Consider the following 24,820-nt stretch of genomic DNA (forward strand, 5'->3'; position numbering starts at 1 on the left):
GGCTTTTGGATACTTGTGCCGAGAGAACGTTCATTAAAAGATCAGCTCTAGAGAGACTACAATATAGGTCAAAAGGAGTTGAAAAGATAGCCTTAAGAGGTTATCTAACTAGTAAACCTGTTCTTGAATACCAGATGATAAGCGTCGCCATACCGCATAAAGATAAGTTGATAATAATGGCCTGCATAGTGGTGGATGAGCTGCCAGAATATGCAAAAAAATTCGATGTTAAGAGAACTTTATGTCGTTATGTAAAACTAAGATCAGCTTGGCTGATAAAAATTTTGATTTGCTTGTTGAGAATCAATCAACTATTGAATTGTTAATAGAGGTTGATAATGTTTATAATATTTTGCATCCAGGGTTTAAAAGGGTTAGATACTTAATATTGCTGCCGACCATATTCGGTTATGTGGTGACAGGCATATGTAGTGCTTCCCCCACCCGGGGGGGTCTCCTGTGACAATTTTGAAGCTAGCTGTCCAAACTGAAGAAATTGAAGCTACTCATAATGAAAATCCCAAGACTGATCTGGACGCATTGTGGAGCTTGGACAAATTGGGAATAGATTGTAGTGAGTTGCGAGAACAAGACCAGAGTGTCTTAAAGGACTTTGAGAGCACTATAACCTATTAGGAAATTGATAAACAGTATGCTGTGGCGTTGCCGTGGAGAACCAATAGATTCAGATTGATGACAAATTTTGGTTTAGCCATGAGCAGACTTTGACAACAGAGCATCAAGTTTCAGAAGAATGTGGATTACTTGGATCATTATAAGAAAATCTTGCAAGAGCAAGAAGATAGAGGATTCATTGAGAAGATGATCTATAATAAATCTGATGTTGATTGTCATTACTTGGCATATCGTGGAGTGCTTAACCCTTTAACGACCAAATAGCCCAAACGGGATCTTTAAAACAGCTACTTTTGGGTAGTCGTGGTGAACATGTTTATGCTTGTCTGAAATTGACTCTTTGGCAACTCATAGAGACACTCCTCTGCTCTTCGAATCAGCCAATCAGAGCCCGCCTGTCCTTCTCGCCAAGTCTGTAGCTCCTTCCAAAGACACCTCACCTGTGCTCAAGTCGGAAAAGTGACAAAACGCGTCGCAGTAACGTCCACATATCCCCCCCCCCTGACCTCCATAATCATGGTAAGTACACAGTGACTGTAGGATAGTGAAGCCTAGTGATATGCTTACCTTTTGATGTGGGTTTCAAGGGCTGTAGTGTTACTGACGTGTCGTAGTGACTATCGGAAAAAGTATAGATCCCATATGGGCTACCTTGGTCGAGTTTAGGCGGACCACGCTCATCCCATATGGGATCTATTGGACCTTAACGGTTCTACCGGGCACTACTTTACGTCGCACATCATTTTTGAAATTTTTTTCTAGTGATTGTCTTAGACATTTGTGAATAGTTTTAACAATATTTATAGAATTAATAGTGATTATTTAGAGATGTTAGGCTCATGTGCATACAAATTATTACCTTACAAGGTATTGAATGATACGTTCTTGTATGGAAAAGTTATATTTTTTTTTATTACATGATTTTATTTTTTTTTCTTGCAGTTTCCTGGCCATATCTTTTATGGGCATTGCAACGCTGCATTGGAGACTCAGGATCATACACCATGGGTTGCCCCTAATGATGCTGAAGGAAGTGATGTCAACCTGAGCCCTTTGGATGTCGACAGTGATGACGACGACCCTACGTACGTTCCTGACGAAGGCCTTACTCAGGAGGATGCCTTTGACCCTCCCAATGCTAGAGGTTAGTATGAGACATCCTTAGAGAGAGAGAGAGAGAGAGAGAGAGAGAGAGAGAGAGAGAGAGAGAGAGAGAGAGAGAGAGAGAGAGAGAGAGAGAGAGATATTTGTTTAATTTTCTTTTTTAAAAGTCTCGTTGTTACAATAGTTGCTCTTTAAATTTATTTTCATTGTGTTGCTCTTTAACTTTTTGTAAACAATGGGTATTTTTAACACCTATTTGTGTACTTGCATACTCACTGACATACATATGCACACATATGCATACTCACTGACATACAGATGCACACACATGCATACTCACTGACATACACATGCATAGTCACTGACATACACATGCACACACATGCATGCACACAACCCAGCACACATGATTCATTTACTGTTTCATTAATGTTACTTTATTCTTGTTTCAGCTCGCAGGGTCAATGTTGTTGTCCTTCTGGAGATGCCTGTGGAAGAGGAAGTTGAAGTTGAAGGTGAGGTTAACCCTAAGAGGCCTCGTGTTGTTGAATGGAAGAAGGACGACATTCACATCCAGCCCCTACCGGACTTCATTCATCCACAGCCAGACTTCTTGAGGGAACCTTACGAGGACTTCCGACTGGATATCTCAAATTGGCTTAGAAGTTTCAAGACATCAAACTTCAAGATTACTAGGAATTCTCTTGGCACCAGGGATGTCACTTTGCCCAAAAGGGGCCAACGGGCAGTTGTGCCAAGTGTAGAGTCACGCCAGGATGCCCCTACCCTACACATGCCAAAGCATGTCACCATGAGGCAGACCTGCAAGTTCTGTTCAACTGCAGGCCACATCCACAGGTCTCGCTGGATGTGTGAGGAGTGCAAGGTGGCCCTTTGCCTCACTGAAAATCGAAATTGTTTTGCTTTATTCCATAAGATTTCTAATTAATTTTTTTGCTCTTTTTCAATAGATTTTAAAGTAAGTTTTATGATGTTTCTATTCTATCAATTATGAGTAAGGTTTAATATATTTTTTGCATTTTCATAGTATTTTTGTATTTTTATAGTATTTTTGTATTTATTGAATATTGTATTTTCTTGTATTTGTAACGTATTTCTTATTTAATTAAATTGTTAAGCCATATATGTGTTTCTGTTATACATTAGAACTATAAAAAAACTGTCTGTTATACATTGGAACTATAAAAAAACTGTTGGGCGAAACTTCAAAATCTGTGCCGTTATGGTCCAATAGATCCCATATGGGATGAGCGTGGTCCGCCTAAACTCGCCCAAGGTACCCAAATGGGATACTTCATTGCATGCAATTATTTCGGTAATTTGGAAAATTTTTTAAAAGTACACAAGAATAAAGAGGTCTTGTATTTTCGAATACTACAACATACTAAAAGGAATTTTTAAAGTTTCCCATAAAACCTAGGGTGGACCTTAAAGGGTTAAAGATAGTGCCACTACTCCAATAAGAATAGTGTTTGATTTCTCATCAAAACAAGGTAAAAATAGATTAAGCCTGAATGATTGTCTATGGACTGGACCACATGTAACGGCTGATCTACTCAGAGTCCTGCTGCAATTTAGAACTAACACCTTTGCTTGTATTAGCGATATTGAGAAGGCATTTTTAATGGTACAGTTGCGTGAAAAAGATCGCAATTATATGTTTTTTATGGTTGGAAAATCTAACAGATCCCAATAGTAAATTGATAATATACAGATTTAGAGTAGTATTATTTGGAACTACATGTTCACCTTTTCTTCTAAATGCAACCATCAAGCATCACTTGTCCACTGTGGTCTCGTGGTTACCCCGGTCCAATACAGTAGATGTGGTGGAAAGATTGAAGAAAGGTTTGTACGTAAATAATTTGCAATTTACGGCTAATAGTGAATCTGAGTTCATGGATTTGCTCAGGCTCACATATATTTGAAGGAGTGGGTTAGCAATAGCGAGTCTATACAAACTATTGCTGCTGCTTATCAAATTGAAGGCAAACAAAAAAAAAAATTCATAAAGTATTGAGATTGAACTGGGATATAATTAAAGACGTCTTAACTATCAATCCAACTCATATTAATAGATCGAGTCAAACAAAGAGAGATATTCTCAGTACCGTTGCCCAAATATACGATCCATTGTGATTGCTTCTCTACTATGAAAGCAAGGATATTTTTACAGAAATTATGGAAGCAACATCTGGATGGGGACGAACAATTCACCAACTAGGCCATGTGGCATAAGTTGTAGGGGGCTTAGTTTTTGAATTCGTGGCCACTTTCTTGGGTCAAGTTGATTCCACTTGATTTTGAACCATGGGGGTCAGGACAATCAGAATATGCAAAGTTCCCGCAAAAAAAGTTGCTCTTAATTAGTTATAGGCCATTATGTAACCAATTAGTCATCAGAAGTGAAAATGACCAAAAACTCAAAGATGATTCATATTCAGTAGAAAACATTTTATTTACAGTTTTTAAGAATGAGTACAGTGTTGTACATATGTATCATAACATGTGATTAACATTATGCAATAGAAATGTAAACAACAACACCCTGGTGGTGGTATTATGAACTACACTGTTAACTTGACTTCCAGGTTTTCATAAATGTCCATTATCCTTTGCTTTAAGTGTGCAACCAAAATAAAATTCAACTTTTACAGACTTTAAGAGATCACAACTATAAAAGGACACCAAAAATAGAACCAACAACAATAATAGGACACCAAAAATAGAACCAGAGTCAAATTTACCCTCATAAACCTAGCAAAATTGGCAAGAATCCTTCGGAGATAAAGTAGTGTTTTCCCACCATAGCAAATAATCATGAATTAGAAATTAAGTAGGGCCTATTGCTGCAAATTTTTCTCAGCGCTCCACCATTCACTTGTATTCATCATCAGACACATCAGAGTCAGAGAAGTCAGAGTCAGAGTCAGAGACGTCAGGGTCAGATACACTTTCTGTCTCAGGGATCCTATTAGTGCAGTTCTCAACCTGACACCTGCATAAGTCAGTACAAGGAAGATTCATTTTGCTGCATGAGCAAGCACCCTTGCACCTACCTTTCTGGCACTTGCAGTTCACAGTTTTTAGTACACTAGGGGGAGCCGGGTCATCAGCCATCCATTCAAAGATAAGGTTGTCACCAGTAATCTTCCAGCCATGACCATTGGGAGATGGAGCATGCATGATTGGCTGAAGGGACCTACGGTGAATTGCTGCCTGATAGTTTCCCCTTTTTACATGATGCAGCAGACAATCTTGGTTTGGAGGCAGCATCCGAGAGTCTGATTTGCATGTCAGCCGGAACATGTTGTATCTTGCAACATTTACTTCCGAGCATTCTTTCTGACCATACAGTGTGCAGACAAATTTCTCAAACATGGGCAAGATGGAAGCTGATGTTCCCATTCTGTTCCCAACTCTGTAAACATATTGACATATTCAACAGTTTTGTTGAATATGTCAAGGAGTTTCACCTTTCCCTTCCCTTTGAATGCACTAACCGAGTCGCACCCAGTAAAAACATGCATACCAAGAAGAGGTCGACATTTTTCTGCCCCAAGTTTCTCAGCCAGTTTGGAAATGCAGATAATTCGTCGCTTATCCCCAGCACCAGTTTTGAATAGCAAATCAGCAGGGATTTCCTGAGCTAGTGCTAGGGATATCATAAAAACATCGGTATCTGGACTACTTATTATAACTGTTGAGATGTTTCTAGCAGCATGAATTGCATGCAACAGTAATCTCGTGTCAGCCTCTTCATGGTCACAGAAGAGGTCAGACACTTCAATGATCATAATTTTACCATCAACTGCAGCTATAGAGTGGCACTTTTCTCCATGTGAGACAACCAATGCAATAGGTCCAAAAACCTGGGGCTTACATTTCACCCATGTTTCATAAAGAAACTCCATGAGGTTTTCTTTATTCGACCCCTCAGACAAGAACTTCTTAAACTGTTTTGGGGTCTTTTGGTCAGGCCTAGTGATTTTCACCAATTGAGCCCCACTGGCTGCTCTGCGACCTCGCTCACAGTTTTTTATACTGTGTGTTGAATAGCGATCACACACGAAGTCGACCCTTTGGCAGCCATACTGGTTACCTAACCTGATAAGGTCAACCAAAAGCTTGTCTGCAAATATCCCAAATGTAGCTGGAATTTTTTGTGCCTGCTGAATAAATGCCATTCCATCAATCACCAAAGCAGACCCTGGAGGTATGTCCTCTATATTCACACACTCAGCCCGACCCTCCAACTTCTTCATCAACTTTGCTTTATCTGTTTTAATAATGGTACCATTGCCAGTTGCCAAAGCCAAAGGTACAGGTGTCAATGAGTAAGCCAAGAGTTTCTTTAAATCTACTTCCCTACTCCTGCCAATAATCAGGAGGCGATTAAACATGTCATTAGTGGCTTTGAGTAGCACTGTTTCAGACTCGACTTTAACCTTTGATGTTTTTGCAACTGTGGCAAAGGTCTTCAATTTCTTTGATTTGATTGGCTCAAATAGTTTCTCAGGCTCTGATTTCAATCTAGACTCTTCAAATTCTTTGATAGCATCAGCCCCTTTCCCATAAGCAATTTCAAGGTCGGACCTCACATTAGATGGAGCTACAGTGCCGGAGCAAATGTTAATTAGGTCCTCCCTGCATACTCAAATGGATTACCCATTGAGTTTATGGTTGACATTATACTCCTAACTGCTGTCTCATCATGTTTTATTCAAGTTTCATCCAGGTCTTTTCGTCCCCTTTCTGTTTCTCCCTTCTCAGCCATATTTTCACATTCCTTAGCAATTGCTGCCCACTGATGGTGACTTAATAGCCACCTGTTCACGGCACCCTTATCTAGGGTCCGGCCTTTCAAACCCCCCTTAGTTTTTGAATCCCTATTCACAGTCTGCTCAATTGCCATATCACAGGCAACTGCAGAAAATCCATATCTGTCCTGCCTCTGGACAACAAAGTTTCCCTCCTTAAATTGTTGGTCAATTTCAGGGTGCGTATCAACAAGGCTTACCATCTCTTGAAATATATGCAGGTAAATATTGGGCATAATTCACTGTGTCATAAGCAAAGTACCATGGAAGGATTTTTTTTCAGTGTAGCTAGGTGCAGCTCCCAATTACCCTCCCTGGTGGCTCTCAGAAGACAAAGGAGATTTTGTACCATGTCAAGGTATGATGACCAGTAATCAAAGGTTGGTTTCTCTGACCTTTCTTTTTCAACAAAGGCATCATACGAGTCAATTACACCCTTGAATTCATCCTGGTTCATGATATCATACAGTTGGGCTGTAGGCCCAGAATTCAACAACTCTTCTGACACCTTTGAGACAGTTGACAGTTCATCTGGACTGCATGACTCTGTGAATTACCTCAACCTCAAACGGCTAAGGGCTTCAAACATTAACTTGTGGGCTCTCACACTACGGTTGTAGTGATGTGCACTAAGTATGCCACCAACAGATCCCTGTGCAACAACTTCAGCTTTTATGACGATATCTTTGAGCCCAGAATTTTGAAACCTCTTTCCAATTGTAGCCATGTATGCCATGGTTGTGTGAAAGTCCCCCAACCAGACCACTAACATTTCTTTAAATGTATCATCTTGCCACCGGATTTGCTGTGCTTTGGCATATATAGCCTGGTCAAAGACCAAAGCAATATGCTCGAGTTCCAGCTCATCAGCAATGCCAATGCTCTGCTTCAGAATTGTATACACAGTGTCCATGTTAGTTGGACTTGCATCTATAACTGGGAGGTATCCCAGTTTGGTAACTGGTGGAAGCTCATAAAGCTCTGAGTAAAGCTGGGTATTAAACCCAGTCCAGCCAGGGAGGGGCTTTTCACTCTCAGTAAATTTGCTAATGCAATAAGCAGAGTCAAGAACATTTGCTTGCTGAAGCTGTTGTGACCTGGCATCAAGCATGCTGTTTTCGCCAGTTTGAGGTGATGGGCCAACTCGTCTTTTCTTGTGGTAAATCTCTATTACATTAGGGGGTGCATCTATGGCACGCTTCCTGCTTCTTTTACATTTCAATGCAGCAGGTTGCACAGTATCTGAGGTTGTTGGTTGCACATCATCAAGCCCTGGCCCAGACATTTCAAGAAGAAGACCATTAGTATTATGAGTAGTCCCACCCCCAGTCACTGTTTCTTCCCTGAAATCATTATTGTCCCAGACAATGGTGGTATGCACCCCTTTGGCAAAGCCCTCTGGCACAAGACTTTTGCGGTCAAGTTGTCTGTTCGCCAGTGCTGTATCATGTTCGAGCACTGTAGTATGGCTCGATGAATGCCCCAAACCATTGAGAATACCAATAATATTTGATGACCCAGTCATATGCCGCATAGTCATCCCAAGAGCAACATGCTTTGGCATTGGCCTTTTCCCCTTTGATGCTAAGTTCACAAGGTCTTGCGCAATAGAGAGAGGCTTTCGTTTGTTATCATCAGTAGTTGCCACATACTTTCCCAACTCAACCTCATCTGAAACTCCAGTAGACCAAGCAAGGAAATTGAACAATTTTGGAGGAATTAAGGTTTCAGCACTATGACTTTTAATATTGCTTGCAGTAGGTGGCCAAACATCATTCAAAACCAAAACCAGACATGTACAGCATAGAGCGATCTATATCAAAATGATTACTTTCATTACTTTCCAATCCATCATCCGGATCTTCCTCAGATGATGCTGAGGTAGAAGAACCCAAGTTATCTACAAGAACACACTTATTTTCTTCAGCACAAACTATCTCAGAGGCATTGCGCTTTGAAGGCCTTATAAACTGAAGTGAAGGATACTTTCTAAGTAACTTGTTTTTCAAGAAAGCAGTTTTTATCCCAAAAGAGCCATCAGTGTTTTCAAAGTTTGTCAAAGTCTTCACATAGAGTTCTTTTAGTTTTGTCATTCGTAGCACCTCCTGTTTCTTTATGATGCAATCTTTTACCACAGTTCTACAGAATTCATGGAAGGCTTGAGTCTCAGGTGAAGAGTGACTTGCCTTGATGTCCTTATTATCGTCTCTTGTCATGAACGCAACATATCTCTTGTAGCATGAACGATGGTAACGCACTTCCACGGCAACACAAGCCTGCTCTCGGCCAGCCAGTTCTTTGAGTATGGACTCATCATTTAAGGCTTTGGCAGCTCGTAAAAGTAGCCCACCTGAAATAAATATTGTTTGATTAAGAAAAATGTACGGCAAGGTGAGGTAATATGGCCACTCATGGAATATGGCCACATTTTCTCCTTCAGAAAGTGTTGCACAGTTCCATCATATGAAAGGTACTACACACTGTTCCAGTACCACATACGACATCCTAGCCAAATTGTAGTAAAATTTTCACCATAATAAAATTATACATGTAAAAATATTCCATGATTGGTTAAGTTAACCAGATGATGTCAAAATGTCTTAAAGGTAATCAAATCGACTAATTATAGCAATATGCCCAATGTCACTCGGTTACTGATGCTGTACAATATTGCAGCCAAAACAAACAGGCCTGCATTTATCACTGGCATTTACACGTATTACCCTCGATATTTACCATTAGCATTTACATCAGTGTATGTGTAGTCTACTAGGTAGTATCATGGTTCCTGTGATAAAAAATATAAACAATACTAAAAGGAACTTTACCTGATTCATATTCACAATTGGACAACCGTTCCTTTTTTCGAGTACGAGTGTGAGGGTCTTTTATATACTGCTCCCTTTTACAAATGATACACTGCTCAGGAAGCATATAAGGGTTTCTTCGACTAGCTTGACTAGTGGATGGCAGAGTTGGCTGCTGATGATCTGCAGAGCATGTTTGCGATGATGACCCACTAATTAGGCTTAGCCGGGCACTTTTTTGAGGTGGTGTTCCAAGAAGATCATTTGGATTAGTGCCTTTACGTTTAGAACAGCGGACAATGGCCCTTTCGATCCTTTGTTTGTCTGTAAACCTTCGGTAACATTCTGCATGGTACCCAAGGTGGTCTAAATCTAAAGTTTTCTCAAAAGTTTCAGACAGTTTCTCTGCTACCTCACGTTGAATACCATCTAAATGTTTCCACTTTCTATTACACTCCTTGATTTTTGACATACATTGATCAGAAATGGGTAAAACATCACTTTCTTCCTCCAACACACTGAATACAGCAAGTCCTGGGGGCTGCCATGCTGGAAATCTAAGCTATTTGATTGGTTAATTTGCTGTTAGCCATCTACTGTCAAAAATAGGAACTACAGAACTATAATATGGCCACCTATTAGCCACCAACTTAACTACAAATAATTTGTATGATTAAAATGGCTAATTAAAATTTTAGGAGCAACTATATTTGTGGGAACTTGTTGCATAATACCTGAGAATGACTTTCTCTATGATAAAAAAATGTAATGAAGTTGCCCCATGAAAGTGGCCACGAAGTGACAAGATACAGCTTATGCCCCATGCCTAAACCCGCTACAAGAGGAATGGAGTGAATTACGCAAGGACTTAGAGAAGTGTTTTGAATTAACTTTTCCTAGGAGTTCTAGCCTGGGAACTCGTGATACCTTACACATATTCTGCGATGCTAGCGGAACTTCATATGATTGTGTGGCCTTTAGAGAAAATGGTGAAAGCTCTAATATAATTATAGCAAAGGGTAGAGTGGCGCCCATCAAAGAATTGACAATTCCGAAATTGGAACTAATGGCATTGTTGCTAGGAGCAAGAATGACCAAATTTATTCTTGACTCCTTTGATGAGAAGGAGTTTGAACAATTATATGTCTGGTCAGACAATAAAGTTGCCCTTAGGTGGATTGTGTCTAGTAATGTTCTGCCTGTGTTTGTGAGAAACACAGTAATTGAAATTAACTCTTTGATTCCCGGGTCAGTCCTGTCTTACGTACCCTCATCTGAAAATCCCAGTGATTGGTTGACATGGAGAAAGAGGGATAAGGTGTTAGCAAAAAACTCTTTTTGGTTGGAGGGACCCCCTTGGTTAAAACGTCACACTCTGCCAATTGATAGGTCATGGGTGGTGTGTACACATATACAGGGTAAACAGGACATTGTGGTCAATGCTGTAGGGGACATAGATGCGACACGCGTGCTGGATTGGGAAAGATTCAGCAGAGCTGACAAGGTCTTTAAGACCATAGCTTGGATAATGCGATTTATAAAGAATTGCAAACTATCAACCAACGACAGAAAAACTGGTGGTTTGACTCTGAAAGAGTTGCAAGAAGGAAAGGTCAATACAATTGTTCACTTGCAGAGAGAGTACTTTCCAGAAGAATATAAAGCCCTGAAGAGGGAGGAAACAAACCCAAAATTGACATTAATTCGCCAGTTGAATTTGTTTTTGGATAATAATGTAATGGGATGTAGAGGCAGGTTGGAACACGCGACCCTGCCTAAAGAAGTCAAATTTCCCACTTTACTGCTTAATAATAAGACGAAATCTTGTGATGCAAGCACACATGGGGGTGAACGCTACTGTAGCTAGTGTAAGACAAGAGTTCTGGATTCCACAGCTGCGACAACTGGTCAAGAGCGTGTTACATCATTGTGTGATCTGTAAGAAAGTTCATGGAAAACAATATAGAACTAATATAATACCCCCATTGCCGGAATTCAGGGTACAACGGAAACAACCTTTAAGCGTTACGGGGGTGGTTTACACCGGGGCGTTATGGATAAAAGAAGGGAAGCAAAATCTGGAGAGGGTGTATGTCATACTATTCACATGCCCGATCACTAGGGGTATACATCTGGAAGTAGTCAGAAATCAGTACGATGACTCATTCCTCATGGCCTTCCGGAAGTTTAGCAGCCGTGAAGGCTTTCCTTCACTAATGTTGAGTGACAATGCCACTACTTTTGTAGCAGCATCCGAATATCTGAAAACGATGGCAGATAGCCCCCTTTTTTCAAAACCATCTGGAGAACATTGAGTGTAAGTGGAAATTTATACCAGCAAGAGCACCTTGGTTTGGTGCAATCTAGGAGAGATTGATCGGACCATTGAAGACCTGTATGAAGAAGATGGTCGGTCGAGCTCTTCTCAGTTAAGATTAATTATCCTGCATTTGGGGGGAATTGGAGTCTATCATAAATGACAGGCCACTAAGCTACACATCAGGGGACCTTGATCAGAAGGAGATTTTAACACCTAATCACCTGATCTTGAGTAGAAAATTAAGATTCTTTTACAAGGAAGCGATTAATTGGGAGGAGGTATCTGAAGATCCATTGTATAGTAAAACTGAAAATGTAGAAAAGAGATTCCATTACATATCCAAATTGTGTGATCAATTATGGAAAAGATGGTAACATGAATATTTGATTTCTTTAAGAGAGACTTATCGAATTGGAGTCCAACATAATTCTTGGCCCAAAATAGGAGATGTCGTCTTCATACATGATGAAGAGCCAAGAAACAAATGGAAGTTGGGTCAGGTGATTCAGGTGCATGTGGGGTCTGACAATGTAGTTACAGTAGCTACCCTCAAAACCTCCCATGGATAGATCATGTGTCCCATTGTGAAATTGTTCCCGTTAGAGTTGTGACAAGAAGTTGAGACTCCTGATCCTGCTAAAATTCATGAAGTGAGTACCCGACCATCCAGGAGGGCTGCTCGGGTGGCTGCAGAAACTAGAAAAGATTCGATTCAAAAGGGGCTGCTGTAAATACTAATATATTATAACTTTTTGTGGCGGGGAATATGTCGTTACTTACACTAACGACATGGAAAATCAATTGTTATTGAATATCTATGTTTATGCTGTATATGGAAAATATTCCTTTATATTACATGGCGTTAAGTGGGAATGTGCAGGTTTGTGTACAAATGAATGTTTTATTTATATTTAATTGTAATAAGCATTGTTATCAAGGAATATTATCTTGTGAATAGTTTGTATAATTGGATAACAATGCGATGTAAGTTGTTTGAGAGTTTCGTTCAGTTCGTGTTGGTTTGTTGGCTTCGTTCGTTTTGTTGTTTCTTTTGTCGTGAGCAAACGAGGCCGAAGTCGTGGGTTTGGGTGAGAGATCGAACGTATTATTTTCACCACAGAGGTGAGCAAAGGTAACGGGCAGCTGCTTCTCAACATTGGTAGAATGGTTTGGTAACAGGAGAACTTAATCGGAGTGAATAGAGTTTAACTTTGATTAACTATGTCATTCATTTGCAGGATTTAATGAAGTGGATGGATTAATCAACCGAAGTTTGGAGGGGTATCATATCATATAATATTTAATTTGCCTTGACTGGGATAAATTGCTAAGGACATGCCTATCTGTGCATGGGATTATGTGACTGGGTAAAATTGAATATATATTACTGGGATCGTGGTTTACCCGTGCCTATTGTAATACGAACTCGGCAACAACTTCATTTGAAACTAGTAAGCAATAATTTAGGAGCAAATCACAATAGAATATAGTAAGTCCTTTCATGTCTTTGTAACACAACACAATGAATTCTTTATGTAGAGAAAGGGTCTTGAGTTCTCTTAAACGAATCTGGTAATTAGTAATTTCTGTAATTGACTGAAGTCATTATATGTTTTTGCTTGTTTGACCCTAATAAGTAACAATAGTCATTCATGAGCAAAATAGACACTGAGTAGGACAGCACATACAGGTTGGGGTAAGCATTGTACCCAAAGTGCACAGAGTAGGGTCACCTCATGAGGAGAGTCGTCTGTGACAGGTTGTAGGCAATAAATATTGGTAATTTTTTGAGGGCTACAAACCCTTTTGGTTCCCCAAAGGTTGTTAAGAGAGCTGAAAAAGTAGGCTATACAGGTGGCTACCGATGGTGTGTACTGCTCCCTGAGGGCATCGTACACTATTGGGATGTTTCCTTGCTCACAAAGGCAATCATAGATTTCCGGGAAAGTGTACTTGGGGATTGCAGGGGGAACATAGCCTGCGTTGGTACTTGAGGGAATCACAAGAATGATGTGAAACTATAATTTGGCACACTGAAACCAGGCAAACATTTCTCTATTAGTAAAGGCAGCAGTTTCATTTAGGCTGAGTGTGTCAAAGAGTCAAGTTTGATGGGAGGCATTGCAAGAGCTATACACAACAGTGAGATGGGAAGCAAGAGGGAGCTGGTCACTTTAGTATCACCAATATGCATAAGCTATTAAGTTTTAATTGAGATTTGGTGTGAATGCAACAAATCTTTATTAAACAGAATTAGAGTTCTTATACCAGGACATGCAGGCAAGACTATCAAAAAAAATAATAATACATAATCTAGCATGCTTACACAGCTAGGTTTATTATCAGTTCAGGGAAGAGTGAGAGATAAGAAAAAAAAAAGGCAAAACTGTGTATGTGTACGAGTTTGTATGAAACACGTGAGGTACAGCTATTAGGCTGCAATTGGTAGGGCAAGAACTAACTGAAACACCTACCTAACGGAGTGAAATCAGCATTTCTCTGTTACACGAGCGAACGAGCCTCTTTTTGCTAACTTGTTGAAATAAGGAAGAACTGGTATTTTTCAAAGGAAAAATACCATTTGGGTCTACACCTCTATAAGCAAGGTGCATAAAGGGTATTTTCTTTTTTTTTTAGATCAAAAAGCTAAACTTTTTAGTATAGCCTCATGATTTTTTATATAAATAATGAGGCTATACCTCACCCAAAAATAGATCCGATATATATATATATATATATATATATATATATATATATATATATATATATATATATATATATATATATATGTATATATATATATATATATATAAATGGATTTACGAATAGATGGTTTAAACTAGAGAGAAAAGGGTAAATTATTCGCTGAGTGGACTCATTGCATCAGGTTAATTATTTATTATCCCTCAACAATATAATATATATATATATATATATATATATATATATATATATATATATATATATATATGATAAATTTTGCACATTTTTACGTGTTTTTCATATTCAAATAAGCCATATATATATTTTTTTTTTGATATATTAATGTCTGGATTCTCTTAACGACCTCGGGATCAGAGCCCCAGGCGAAATCACACAAAGACAAGAGCTTGGCTCCGGCCGGGAATCGAACCCTGGTCGGCAAGCTTATATAGACAGTGACTAACCCACTTGGCCAAGTGGTTTAGTCACTGTCTATATAAGCTTGCCGACCAGGGTTCGATTCCCGGCCGGAGCCAAGCTCTTGTCTTTGTGTGATTTCGCCTGGGGCTCTGATCCCGAGGTCGTTAAGAGAATCCAGACATTAATATATAAAGAAAAAAAAAATATATATATATGGCTTATTTGAATATATATATATATATATATATATATATATATATATATATATATATATATATATATATATATATATATATATATATATATATATATAAATGGATTTACGAATAGATGGTTTAAACTAGAGAGAAAAGGGTAAATTATTCGCTGAGTGGACTCATTGCATCAGGTTAATTATTTATTATCCCTCAACAATATAATATATATAAATATATATATATATATATATATATATATATATATATATATATATATATATATATATATATATATATATATATATATATATGATAAATTTTGCACATTTAGACATGTTTTTCATATTCAAATAAGCCATATATATTTTTGATACATTAATGTCTGGATTCTCTTAATGACCTCGAGATCAGAGCCCCAGGCGAAATCACACAAAGACAAGAGCTTGGGTCCGGCCGGGAATCGAACCCTGATCGGCAAGCTTGTATAGACAGTGACTAAGCCACTTGGCAACGAAGAAAGATAAAAGTCAATGACAATTCTTCTGTACTTATACCTGTCGAATTCAGGTATTTTGTACTTAGAATTGAAATCAACCCATCTTCACCATCGTAGCTAATTGGTAGTTTGTTACTTGGCATTCAATTAATGATAAATTTTGCACATTTAGACGTGTTTTTCATATTCAAATAAGCCATATATATTTTTGATACATTAATGTCTGGATTCTCTTAACGACCTCGGGATCAGAGCCCCAGGCGAAATCACACAAAGACAAGAGCTTGGGTCCGGCCGGGAATCGAACCCTGATCGGCAAACTTGTATAGACAGTGACTAAGCCACAAGGCCACGAAGTGGCTTAGTCACTATCTATACAAGCTTGCCGACCAGGGTTCGATTCCCGGCCGGACCGAACCCTGATCGGCAAACTTGTATAGACAGTGACTAAGCCACAAGGCCACGAAGTGGCTTAGTCACTATCTATACAAGCTTGCCGACCAGGGTTCGATTCCCGGCCGGACCCAAGCTCTTGTCTTTGTGTGATTTCGCCTGGGGCTCTGATCCCGAGGTCGTTAAGAGAATCCAGACATTAAGGTATCAAAAATATATATGGCTTATTTGAATATGAAAAACACGTCTAAATGTGCAAAATTTATCATTAATTGAATGCCAAGTAACAAACTACCAATTAGCTACAATGGTGAAGATGGGTTGATTTCAATTCTAAGTACAAAATACCTGAATTCGACAGGTATAAGTACAGAAGAATTGTCATTGAATTTTATCTTTCTTCGTGGCCAAGTGGCTTAGTCACTGTCTATACAAGCTTGCCGATCAGGGTTCGATTCCCGGCCGGACCCAAGCTCTTGTCTTTGTGTGATTTCGCCTGGGGCTCTGATCCCGAGGTCGTTAAGAGAATCCAGACATTAATGTATCAAAAATATATATGGCTTATTTGAATATGAAAAACACGTCTAAATGTGCAAAATTTATCATTAATTGAATGCCAAGTAACAAACTACCAATTAGCTACGATGGTGAAGATGGGTTGATTTCAATTCTAAGTACAAAATACCTGAATTCGACAGGTATAAGTACAGAAGAATTGTCATTGACTTTCATCTTTCTTCGTTGCCAAGTGGCTTAGTCACTGTCTATACAAGCTTGCCGACCAGGGTTCGATTCCCGGCTGGACCCAAGCTCTTGTCTTTGTGTGATTTCGCCTGGGGCTCTGATCCCGAAGTCGTTAAGAGAATCCAGACATAAATGTATCAAAAATATAAATGGCTTATTTTAATATATAAATATATATATATATATATATATATATATATATATATATATATATATATATATATATATATATATATATATAATTTATATATATATATATATATATATATATATATATATATATATATATATATATATATATATATATCGTATTTTGAGCGAAGCGGAAATTCTATTTTTGGGTGAGGTAGCCATGTCGTCCTGATAGAAGTTCCTTCATTAGTAACTTCCTAGGTATATTTAACTACAGTGATATATCCCAGAGAATTTACCAAAGGTATCCAGAATTCTAACTCCTGGAGGGAATATCCCTTAAAATTTAAAAAGGGATATCGCGTATATCAGAGGACGTATTCTTGACACGTCCCATACCTATCTACACCCCCAATAGCGTTTTCGCTTGGAGAGGGAAAAAGTGGCAAGAATATAGGAGAGTCGTTAAACAGGCGATGCTCTCAACACTCCTACTGTACTGTAAATAGTGCGCCGAATTGTCACCGCGAGGCGCCACCAAGCCATTCTTCGTAGCTTTGTATGTGTTGCAGATACAGTACCATAGGGAGGGATTCATTATCCTTTTGTCAAAAATATGGTGGGTCCATCAGGACGACATTGCTACCTCACCCAAAAATAGATTTTTCGCTTCGCTCAAAATCCGTTTTTTGGGCTCAGGCCATGTCGTCCTGATGGAAGTTTACCAGAGCATTAATGTATCTGTGGATTTTCAATAGTGCCGTTATCTCGAGATAAATATTTCCTATTTGGTCTTCTGGACCAGAAACACTTGATGTTACCGTTATACATCAATTAACTGATCATGAAATATGTCAGTTCTTCCTGCCCCCTACAGGGAAAAGTCTCGGTAGACTTTAGGAAAAATCCAGAGGATTGTGAGTTCAAGGAACAATCTAGCAACCAGTATGTATATTAGTGTCATTATATACATAAAGCATAGTTTGTAATTAGATGGTATAGTCCTATATAGGTTACTGAATCCTCCCAAGTCTGGATATAAAGAGACAGATAGGTTTGTATACATGTAGGAAACCTTCAATCAGTAAGATAAACAGTTAGTACAATCAGTTCTTACCTGTTTGCTTGGAATGGTAGAAACCATAGTTCCCTAATATTTCCTTAAATATTAAGAAAATCCAGGATGCTCTGATTTATACATAATTTCGAATATTTGAGGCGAAAGAGACGCAATGATTCCTTCTATTGTTTATTACATAAATAGAAATCATGGTTGTAATCAATTACATCTTACGCTGAACAATTCTGCATAAAAACATAAACAGTAATAACAGAAAATAAATAATTTTCACCTGAAAAGGAAACATTAGCCACTCAAAAGGGAAATATAATATATCACTATTTATGCTGTTATTACTAGGAACACTATGCATATAAGAATGCCTGGCACTTGTGTCGGCTTATTATGCTTGATGTCACCTGTATAGATAGAACAGTCTATAGTGTCTTCCTAAACACAGTACTCAACATGATATACCTTAAAAGTCTTTCATGTACACCCTTCACTAAAAGTCCCAATTAGTGCACTGTTCTTCGCAGTAATCAAACGGAAGGTTTTATAACACTGCCTGCCGCTACCACATGAAATTTTATTTCTTGTAATTGCTTCGCGTAGTGCTTGAAGAAAACTCTGGAAGACTTCCAACCAGTGTAAGCACGCAGGCTTTCAAACGACATTGTCTGAAAGAAATTCAGAGACAAGGCAACTTTTCTCGGATCATGACCTGCGGGTATACTGTCTGGATCCGCTCTGCGTATAAAATAGGTGATTTTCGCCCTTATCTGTTTCAAGGATAACGTTGAACCAGAAGTCTCTCCCCTGAAAAGCTGACCTCCCTTAAAGTCTGAAGCTCTACGAAGATAGACCTTTAAGCATTCCACTGGGCAGAGGGATGCTTCTTCCTTCAGAGGGCAAATTCTCTAGGGACCCCATCTCTTAGTGGGCAGCTTGTTCTTGGCGAGAAACGACGGGTCCGGAAAGAGGTTCAGTTCTCTGCTGTCTGTGAAATGAATGTGGCCAGCATCCCTCGAGAGGGCCACTATTTCGCTAACTCTAGCTCCTGAGGCTAGTGAAAATAAGAATATCACCTTTTGAGTCAAGTCTTTCAGCGAGCAATGTTCATTGTTCAGGGTTGATGCTAAGTGAAGAACTTTATCCAAAGACCATGAGATGGGCTTTGGAGGTGCTGCAGGCCGAAGTTTAGCGCAGGCTATAGGAATCTTGTTGAAGATTTCATTAGAGAAGTCTACATGGAAGGAGTATAGTATTGATCTGGCTAGGGCGGATTTACATGTAGTAATCGTATTAGCTGCTAAACCTTGTTCATGCAGATGGATGAAGAAGGACAAGCAGAAATACGTAGAAATCTCCTCAGGATTCTTCGCCTTGACAAAGGCCACCCATTTCTTCCAGGAAGACTCATATTGTCTTCTTGTTGACTTTGACTTGTATTCTTCTAAGAAGTTAATACTGTCTCTAGAAATCCCAAACCGTTTCTTGACTGCTAGGGTGAGAAAATCATGAGATGAAGGTTCTGGGTTTTCTCTGATGAAGCGGAGACAGTCAATTTCTGCACTTGCTGAGTCAGAACTGGGTCCGGCAACGGGATCAACTTCAGGCGTAGTTCCGTTATCAGAGGGAACCAAACGCTGCTGGGCCACTTGTGGGCCACTATTGCTGCCGTCCCCCGAAAGGATCTCAGTTTGTCGAGGACTTTCAACAGAAGGTTGGTTGGAGGGAACAGGTAGATCTTGGACCATCTGTTCCAATTTATGGACATTGCATCTATCACTTCCGCTAGAGGATCCTCGTACGGGGCTACATACCGGGGTAGCTTCTTGTTGGCGCTCGTTGCGAAGAGGTCTATCTGCAGTCCTGGGACTTTGCGTAATATGAAAGAGAATGATCTTGCGTCTAGAGACCATTCGGACTCTATCGGGTTGACCCTGGATAGAGCGTCCTCCGTCACATTGCGGAACCCTTGAAGGTGGACTGCTGACAAGTGCCATCTCTTCTTCTTGGCTAGACGAAGGATGGCCAATATCACTTGATTTATGTGAGGCGATCTCGAGCCTTGTCGATTTAGGCATCTCATTACTACTTCGCTGTCTAGAACCAAACGGATGTGGATTGAGCAGCGAAGTTTCAGCTTTTTCAGAGATAGAAAAACTGCCATGGCTTCCAGAAAATTGATGTGGAAGGACTTGAAGAGGGGAGACCAGGTTCCTTGGACTTTCCGATGATGAGAATGACCTCCCCACCCCTCCTTCGAGGCATCCATATGAACGGTGACTGCTGGAGGAGGTGGTTTCAGGGGTACCTTGTTTCTTTGGTTATTGGCCTCCGACCATGGCTTGAGTAGTGATCGCAGACGATTTGGTATCGGTCTTTGTAGATCTCTTCAAGCGTTTGATGCTTATTTTCTCCAAACTCCTGATGTATCTTTTAATTGTGCTCTCAATACTGGATCTGTCACTGAGGCAAACTGGAGGGACCCCAAAACTCTCTCCTGTTGCCTTCTTGATATCCTGTCAGATTGAAGGAGTCTTTTGACAGATCCTGCTATCTCTTTCCCCTTTGATGGAATGAAAAGGCAGCGTGACTGTAGGTCCCATTGGACACCCAGCCACTGGAACTTCTGAGCTGGAAAAAGCCAAGACTTTTTCAAGTTGATCTTGAATCCTAAGTGTTCCAGGAACTGGATCACTTCCTTGGAGGCTTGCATGCATTCTTCCTCGGATGCTGCCCACACCAACCAATCGTCCAGGTAGGCTACCACCTGGATTTCTTTCAGGCGTAGTTGATGAATGACTGCATTCGCAAGCTTTGTGAATACCCTTGGTGCTCTGTTTAGGCCGAAGGGCATGGCTCTGAAAACGTACTTTCTTTTCTGTAGTTTGAACCCTAGATAGGGGGAAACTTGACGGTTGATTGGAGCATGCCAGTATGCATCCGTCATGTCTATAGAGACTGTGAATGCCCGTTTGGGCAAAAGGGTCCTTATGTGCTGAAGCGTCAACATTCTGAACTTGTGGTTCACTATGAACTTGTTGAGTGGTGATAAGTCCAGAATGACTCTGAGCTTTTCCGAATCCTTTTTCGGAACACAAAATAGCCTTCCTTGAAATCTGATGGACTTTGCCTTCCATACAACTCTTTTGTTCAAGAGTTCCTGAACATATTCTTCCAGTATCGGGGTTGAGTGTTGGAAGAATTGAGGGAAGTTTGGTGGAGTTGAGCTCCAACTCCACCCTAGTCCTTTCTTGATTAGGCTGTGAGCCCAGGGATCAAAGGTCCAACGATCCCGGAAGTGGAGAAGTCTCCCTCCTACCGGCAGCATCTCACTTGGAGTGCTGGTTGGAGGACTTGCCTCCATGGCCACGTCCACCTTTGTTGCTCCTACCTCTGAAGGGTTATCTGGAGGATCCTCGAAAGGAACCTCGAGACTTCGGTTTAAAGGTAATTGATTGCCTTTCAAATACTGTGGTGAACACGGGCGACTGGGTCGCCAGCGTTTGGGGCACCAGTTGAAAGGTGGTGGTTGGTTGTGCCACCGTCTGGGGCATCGTGGCCATGGGAAGCTGTTGCTGTTGCCTTGGCCGAGAGGGCACTCTTGGTCGTTTTGACTTGTTCTTCGGCTGGGGACCCTCATCAGTGGAAGATTTCCTTTTAGAGGACAAGCCCCATTTGGAGAGGAGATTCCTATTCTCCGAAGCGGCTTTATCTACGACCTCTTTGACCACTTCACTTGGGAAGAGGTCTTTTCCTAAGATATTGGAAGCTATCAGCTTCCTTGGTTCGTGCTTCACTGTAGCAGAAGCGAACACAAACTCCCTACAAGCCCTTCTGGATTTAATAATATTGTACTAATCCTTGGTGACTGTTGCCAAATGAGATTTGGCAAAGACCATGTACATATCTGGGGTGTCTGGGATGCTTGCCATTGTCTCTAAGCCAATCTGCAGAGACATGGAAGCAGCGAGACGTTCCTTAGTCTCCTATTCTCTGCGCAGGAGAAACTCTGACAGCTTCGGGAGATCTTCATTGAACTGCCGTCCTGCGATATCTGCCTCTAGCTTCCCAACTGTGAAGGTGTTATGGACATCCTTCCAATCCTTATCATCTGAAGGGAAGGCGAGGGAAAATGGTCTACACTCTTCAAGTTTAGGGCAAGGTTTCCCTTCCTCAACTGCCTTTAAGGCTGCCTTAAACCCTTTGTCCATAAAGGGGAAGGCACGTTTGGGATCAGCAATAAAGGATGGGTGCTTTTTGCTGAGAGCTGGCACCTTGGAACTAGTAAAGGCCCTCTCTTTGAAGGTGGTTGTATATAAGGCCTGTGCCTTAGATAGCTCAAGGACAATCGTCTCCTTCGGCTCTGTTTCCTCCTTGGACGCTGGTTCCGTCCTCAGACGGACATAGCATTCCGGACAGACCATTTTACTAGGCCAAAATTCGATTTCCTCTACTGGAACTGTTCCCAGTTTCTCTGAGAGGAAGATCTTCCCCCCCCCCCACCCCCCGACATAGGCATATGCTCTACATACCTCCATGGGTTAACGTCAGAGAAGGCGGGGAGGTCCTTGACGTTTAACTTCTTCGGGGCTAAACGAGACGCAACTAGCTGATGAATCTCCGTCCGGAGAGATGCTTCTTTCTCGGACGATTTCTTCTGAATGTCCTGCACCATGGACAGTAGCGAGTGTAGCGTACTTGTAATAGAATCCAACTGGGGTGCGGTGGAAGAAGTCGAAGGCGTCGGTTCAGTCACCACTGCAGACGATACCGAAATCGTTTCAGTTTTCTCGACTTCAGTCTCAGGGGGTATCTCATCCTCCTGCTCCAGTTCATCCACTAGGAGATTGTTCTCAGTCTCTTCCGAGACAACAGACATGTTGTGCTCTAATTGGATGCTCTGTAAGGCATCCGAAACGTCAGGTTCTACCTGAATCTGAACTAAGGAGTTCTCAGGTTGAGCCTGGGGAACAATTGCATCCGCAAATGCATTAGGAAGAGACAATCCCTCATCCACTCATTAGGAAGGTATGGGCCAGAGGTGTTCTTCTGAAAACCCCTGACCTATTTTTGCAGCGTGTCCTTTGCTGCATCCCTAGACTCAGTAGACTTTTGATCATCAAAAGCCTCTTTAATCAGTTTTTCACAAACGGTACATACCTGTGGGTCCCAGTACTTGATGGCCCCTTTCGTGACTGCGCAGCGAGCATGGGCCCTGCACATGCCATGTCCGTAGAAGCTCTTACTACGGACCCTGCAAAAGTTGTTCCCGCACACGGGATGCTCCTCTTGTAAAGAAAGAAAAGCTATAAGTATTCGGTGAAATTCTCAGATTTCAGCATACATATTTTAATTAATATTTAATTAATATTAGCTTGGATAGAGTAAGCTAGAAAGTAGGAAAGACACCTACATGTGTTTCCTGTCCATCCCATTGCCTTGACCTCCTCCAATATTGAACTATAAATTCATAATGAATTCAAGGGGAAGATAATATCCTTGGATATAAGGTGACTTATTAACACAATCTTCCATGTTCAATATAGGGGATTAAATCAATGGGTAATAACCATTAATTGGTAGGGAGAATCACTCTCTAAAAGTGATGGTCTCACAATTGGCTGCCCATGAACCACTTGTAGGTTGGAAAACTTTTGGGCTACAGCAATGACTGGCGGCGACATGTCGCCAGTATTGCCGGGCTTTCCGGCATCTTCCGGGCCCGCCGGCACATGCCGGGTCCGCCGGTACATGACGGGCCTGCCAACATATGCCGGACTTTCCGGCATACGACGGACTTGCCGGCATATGCCGGCCTAGCCGACATATGCCGGGCCTATTCTGGGCTATTTGAAACAGATACTGTCTTCAAAGTAGTGGGCGGCAGGTCGGCAGTTGCCGCTCGGCCCGCCGCAGCCGAAGGATCCCTCTATCAAGTAGGACCCGGCGGCAACTGGCGGTAACTATATAAATTCTGGGTGGCCGGCTGCCGGCCGACAACTCAGTTGCCGGCAGCCGGTCATAGTATGTTCATTGTCATTGGGTTGTCGATCAGCGACACCCACGGCAAGTGGCGGCAGAGTAACTGCCAGCCGACAGACACCCAACGTGGCCGACGAGAGCTACTAGCTGCCGGCGGCCAGCCCAGTATATGGAAAGGCAGAAAGAAAAGAGGATGGGGGACGGCAAAGGCTCAGCCTTGCCGGCCTACATCCCGAAAGAGGGTGCAAGTGGAAGGGGGAATTATATTCGGGCTTCCACTCAACCATATCCCATTCATATGGGGTATGGAAGGCAGTCCAAGGGAGGACTGGACAGCACACTCAAAGATATGAGGGTACCTGCAGGCAGCCGGCCCAGCCGGCAACAGACAGGGAACTTCAGGCCAATTCTATAGATTACCCGTAGGGTCATATGTAGAACAACAGCCAGAAGGGTGATGGTTCATCCAACGCAAAAGAGACAGTGGGAAAGGGGTAAAAGTCCTATAAGTAAGATAAAACCCTAGAGCATTACCTAATGTGAAGGATTCTGATCTCATAAAGTAACCTCAAGTAGGAGAAATCATTTCCCCAGGTTAGGTTAGTTAAGTGAGAAAGCGGCCATAGGACACAATCTCACTAGAGAACAGAATCACGTACCAGAGATCTTAAGTAAGGAAGAAATAATTTTTTCATACTAAGATCTACTAGTACAGGATTGTCTGCCAAACCGTGGAAGGAGGAAATTGATATACAAGAACCTGCAGTACGGCCTAGGGAGGACTAGCCTCCTGAATGCCAACGTAACCTGACTTGGGAAGCCATTTCACCAAGACAGTAGGATGCCTAACACAGCCTTTACTCTGATTTTCCGTTCTCAGCTCAAAACCGTGTCAGTGGTTAAGAGAAAGAGACGAAACACCCCAGTAAATTTTGCCAGAACACAGTTTGCAGCAAAGTTAACTGAGGGTAGC

General features: G+C 41.1%; 2 protein-coding genes across 2 annotated transcripts; both read left to right on the forward strand.

Moving 5' to 3' along the window:
- The first annotated feature begins 1,632 nt into the window (after positions 1 to 1,632).
- On the forward strand, positions 1,633 to 2,689 carry LOC137651581 (uncharacterized). The gene is made up of 2 exons (XM_068384809.1): positions 1,633 to 1,780; positions 2,193 to 2,689. Exon 2 carries the CDS (start codon positions 2,225 to 2,227, stop codon positions 2,687 to 2,689), a length of 465 nt encoding a protein of 154 aa, XP_068240910.1. The 5' UTR covers positions 1,633 to 1,780; positions 2,193 to 2,224.
- An 8,540-nt stretch (positions 2,690 to 11,229) lies between these two features.
- On the forward strand, positions 11,230 to 11,703 carry LOC137651582 (uncharacterized). The gene has a single exon (XM_068384810.1). It carries the CDS (start codon positions 11,230 to 11,232, stop codon positions 11,701 to 11,703), a length of 474 nt encoding a protein of 157 aa, XP_068240911.1.
- Positions 11,704 to 24,820: the final 13,117 nt, after the last annotated feature.

The sequence above is a fragment of the Palaemon carinicauda genome, chromosome 13, assembly GCF_036898095.1.
Source record: "Palaemon carinicauda isolate YSFRI2023 chromosome 13, ASM3689809v2, whole genome shotgun sequence".
Lineage (NCBI taxonomy): Eukaryota > Metazoa > Arthropoda > Malacostraca > Decapoda > Palaemonidae > Palaemon > Palaemon carinicauda.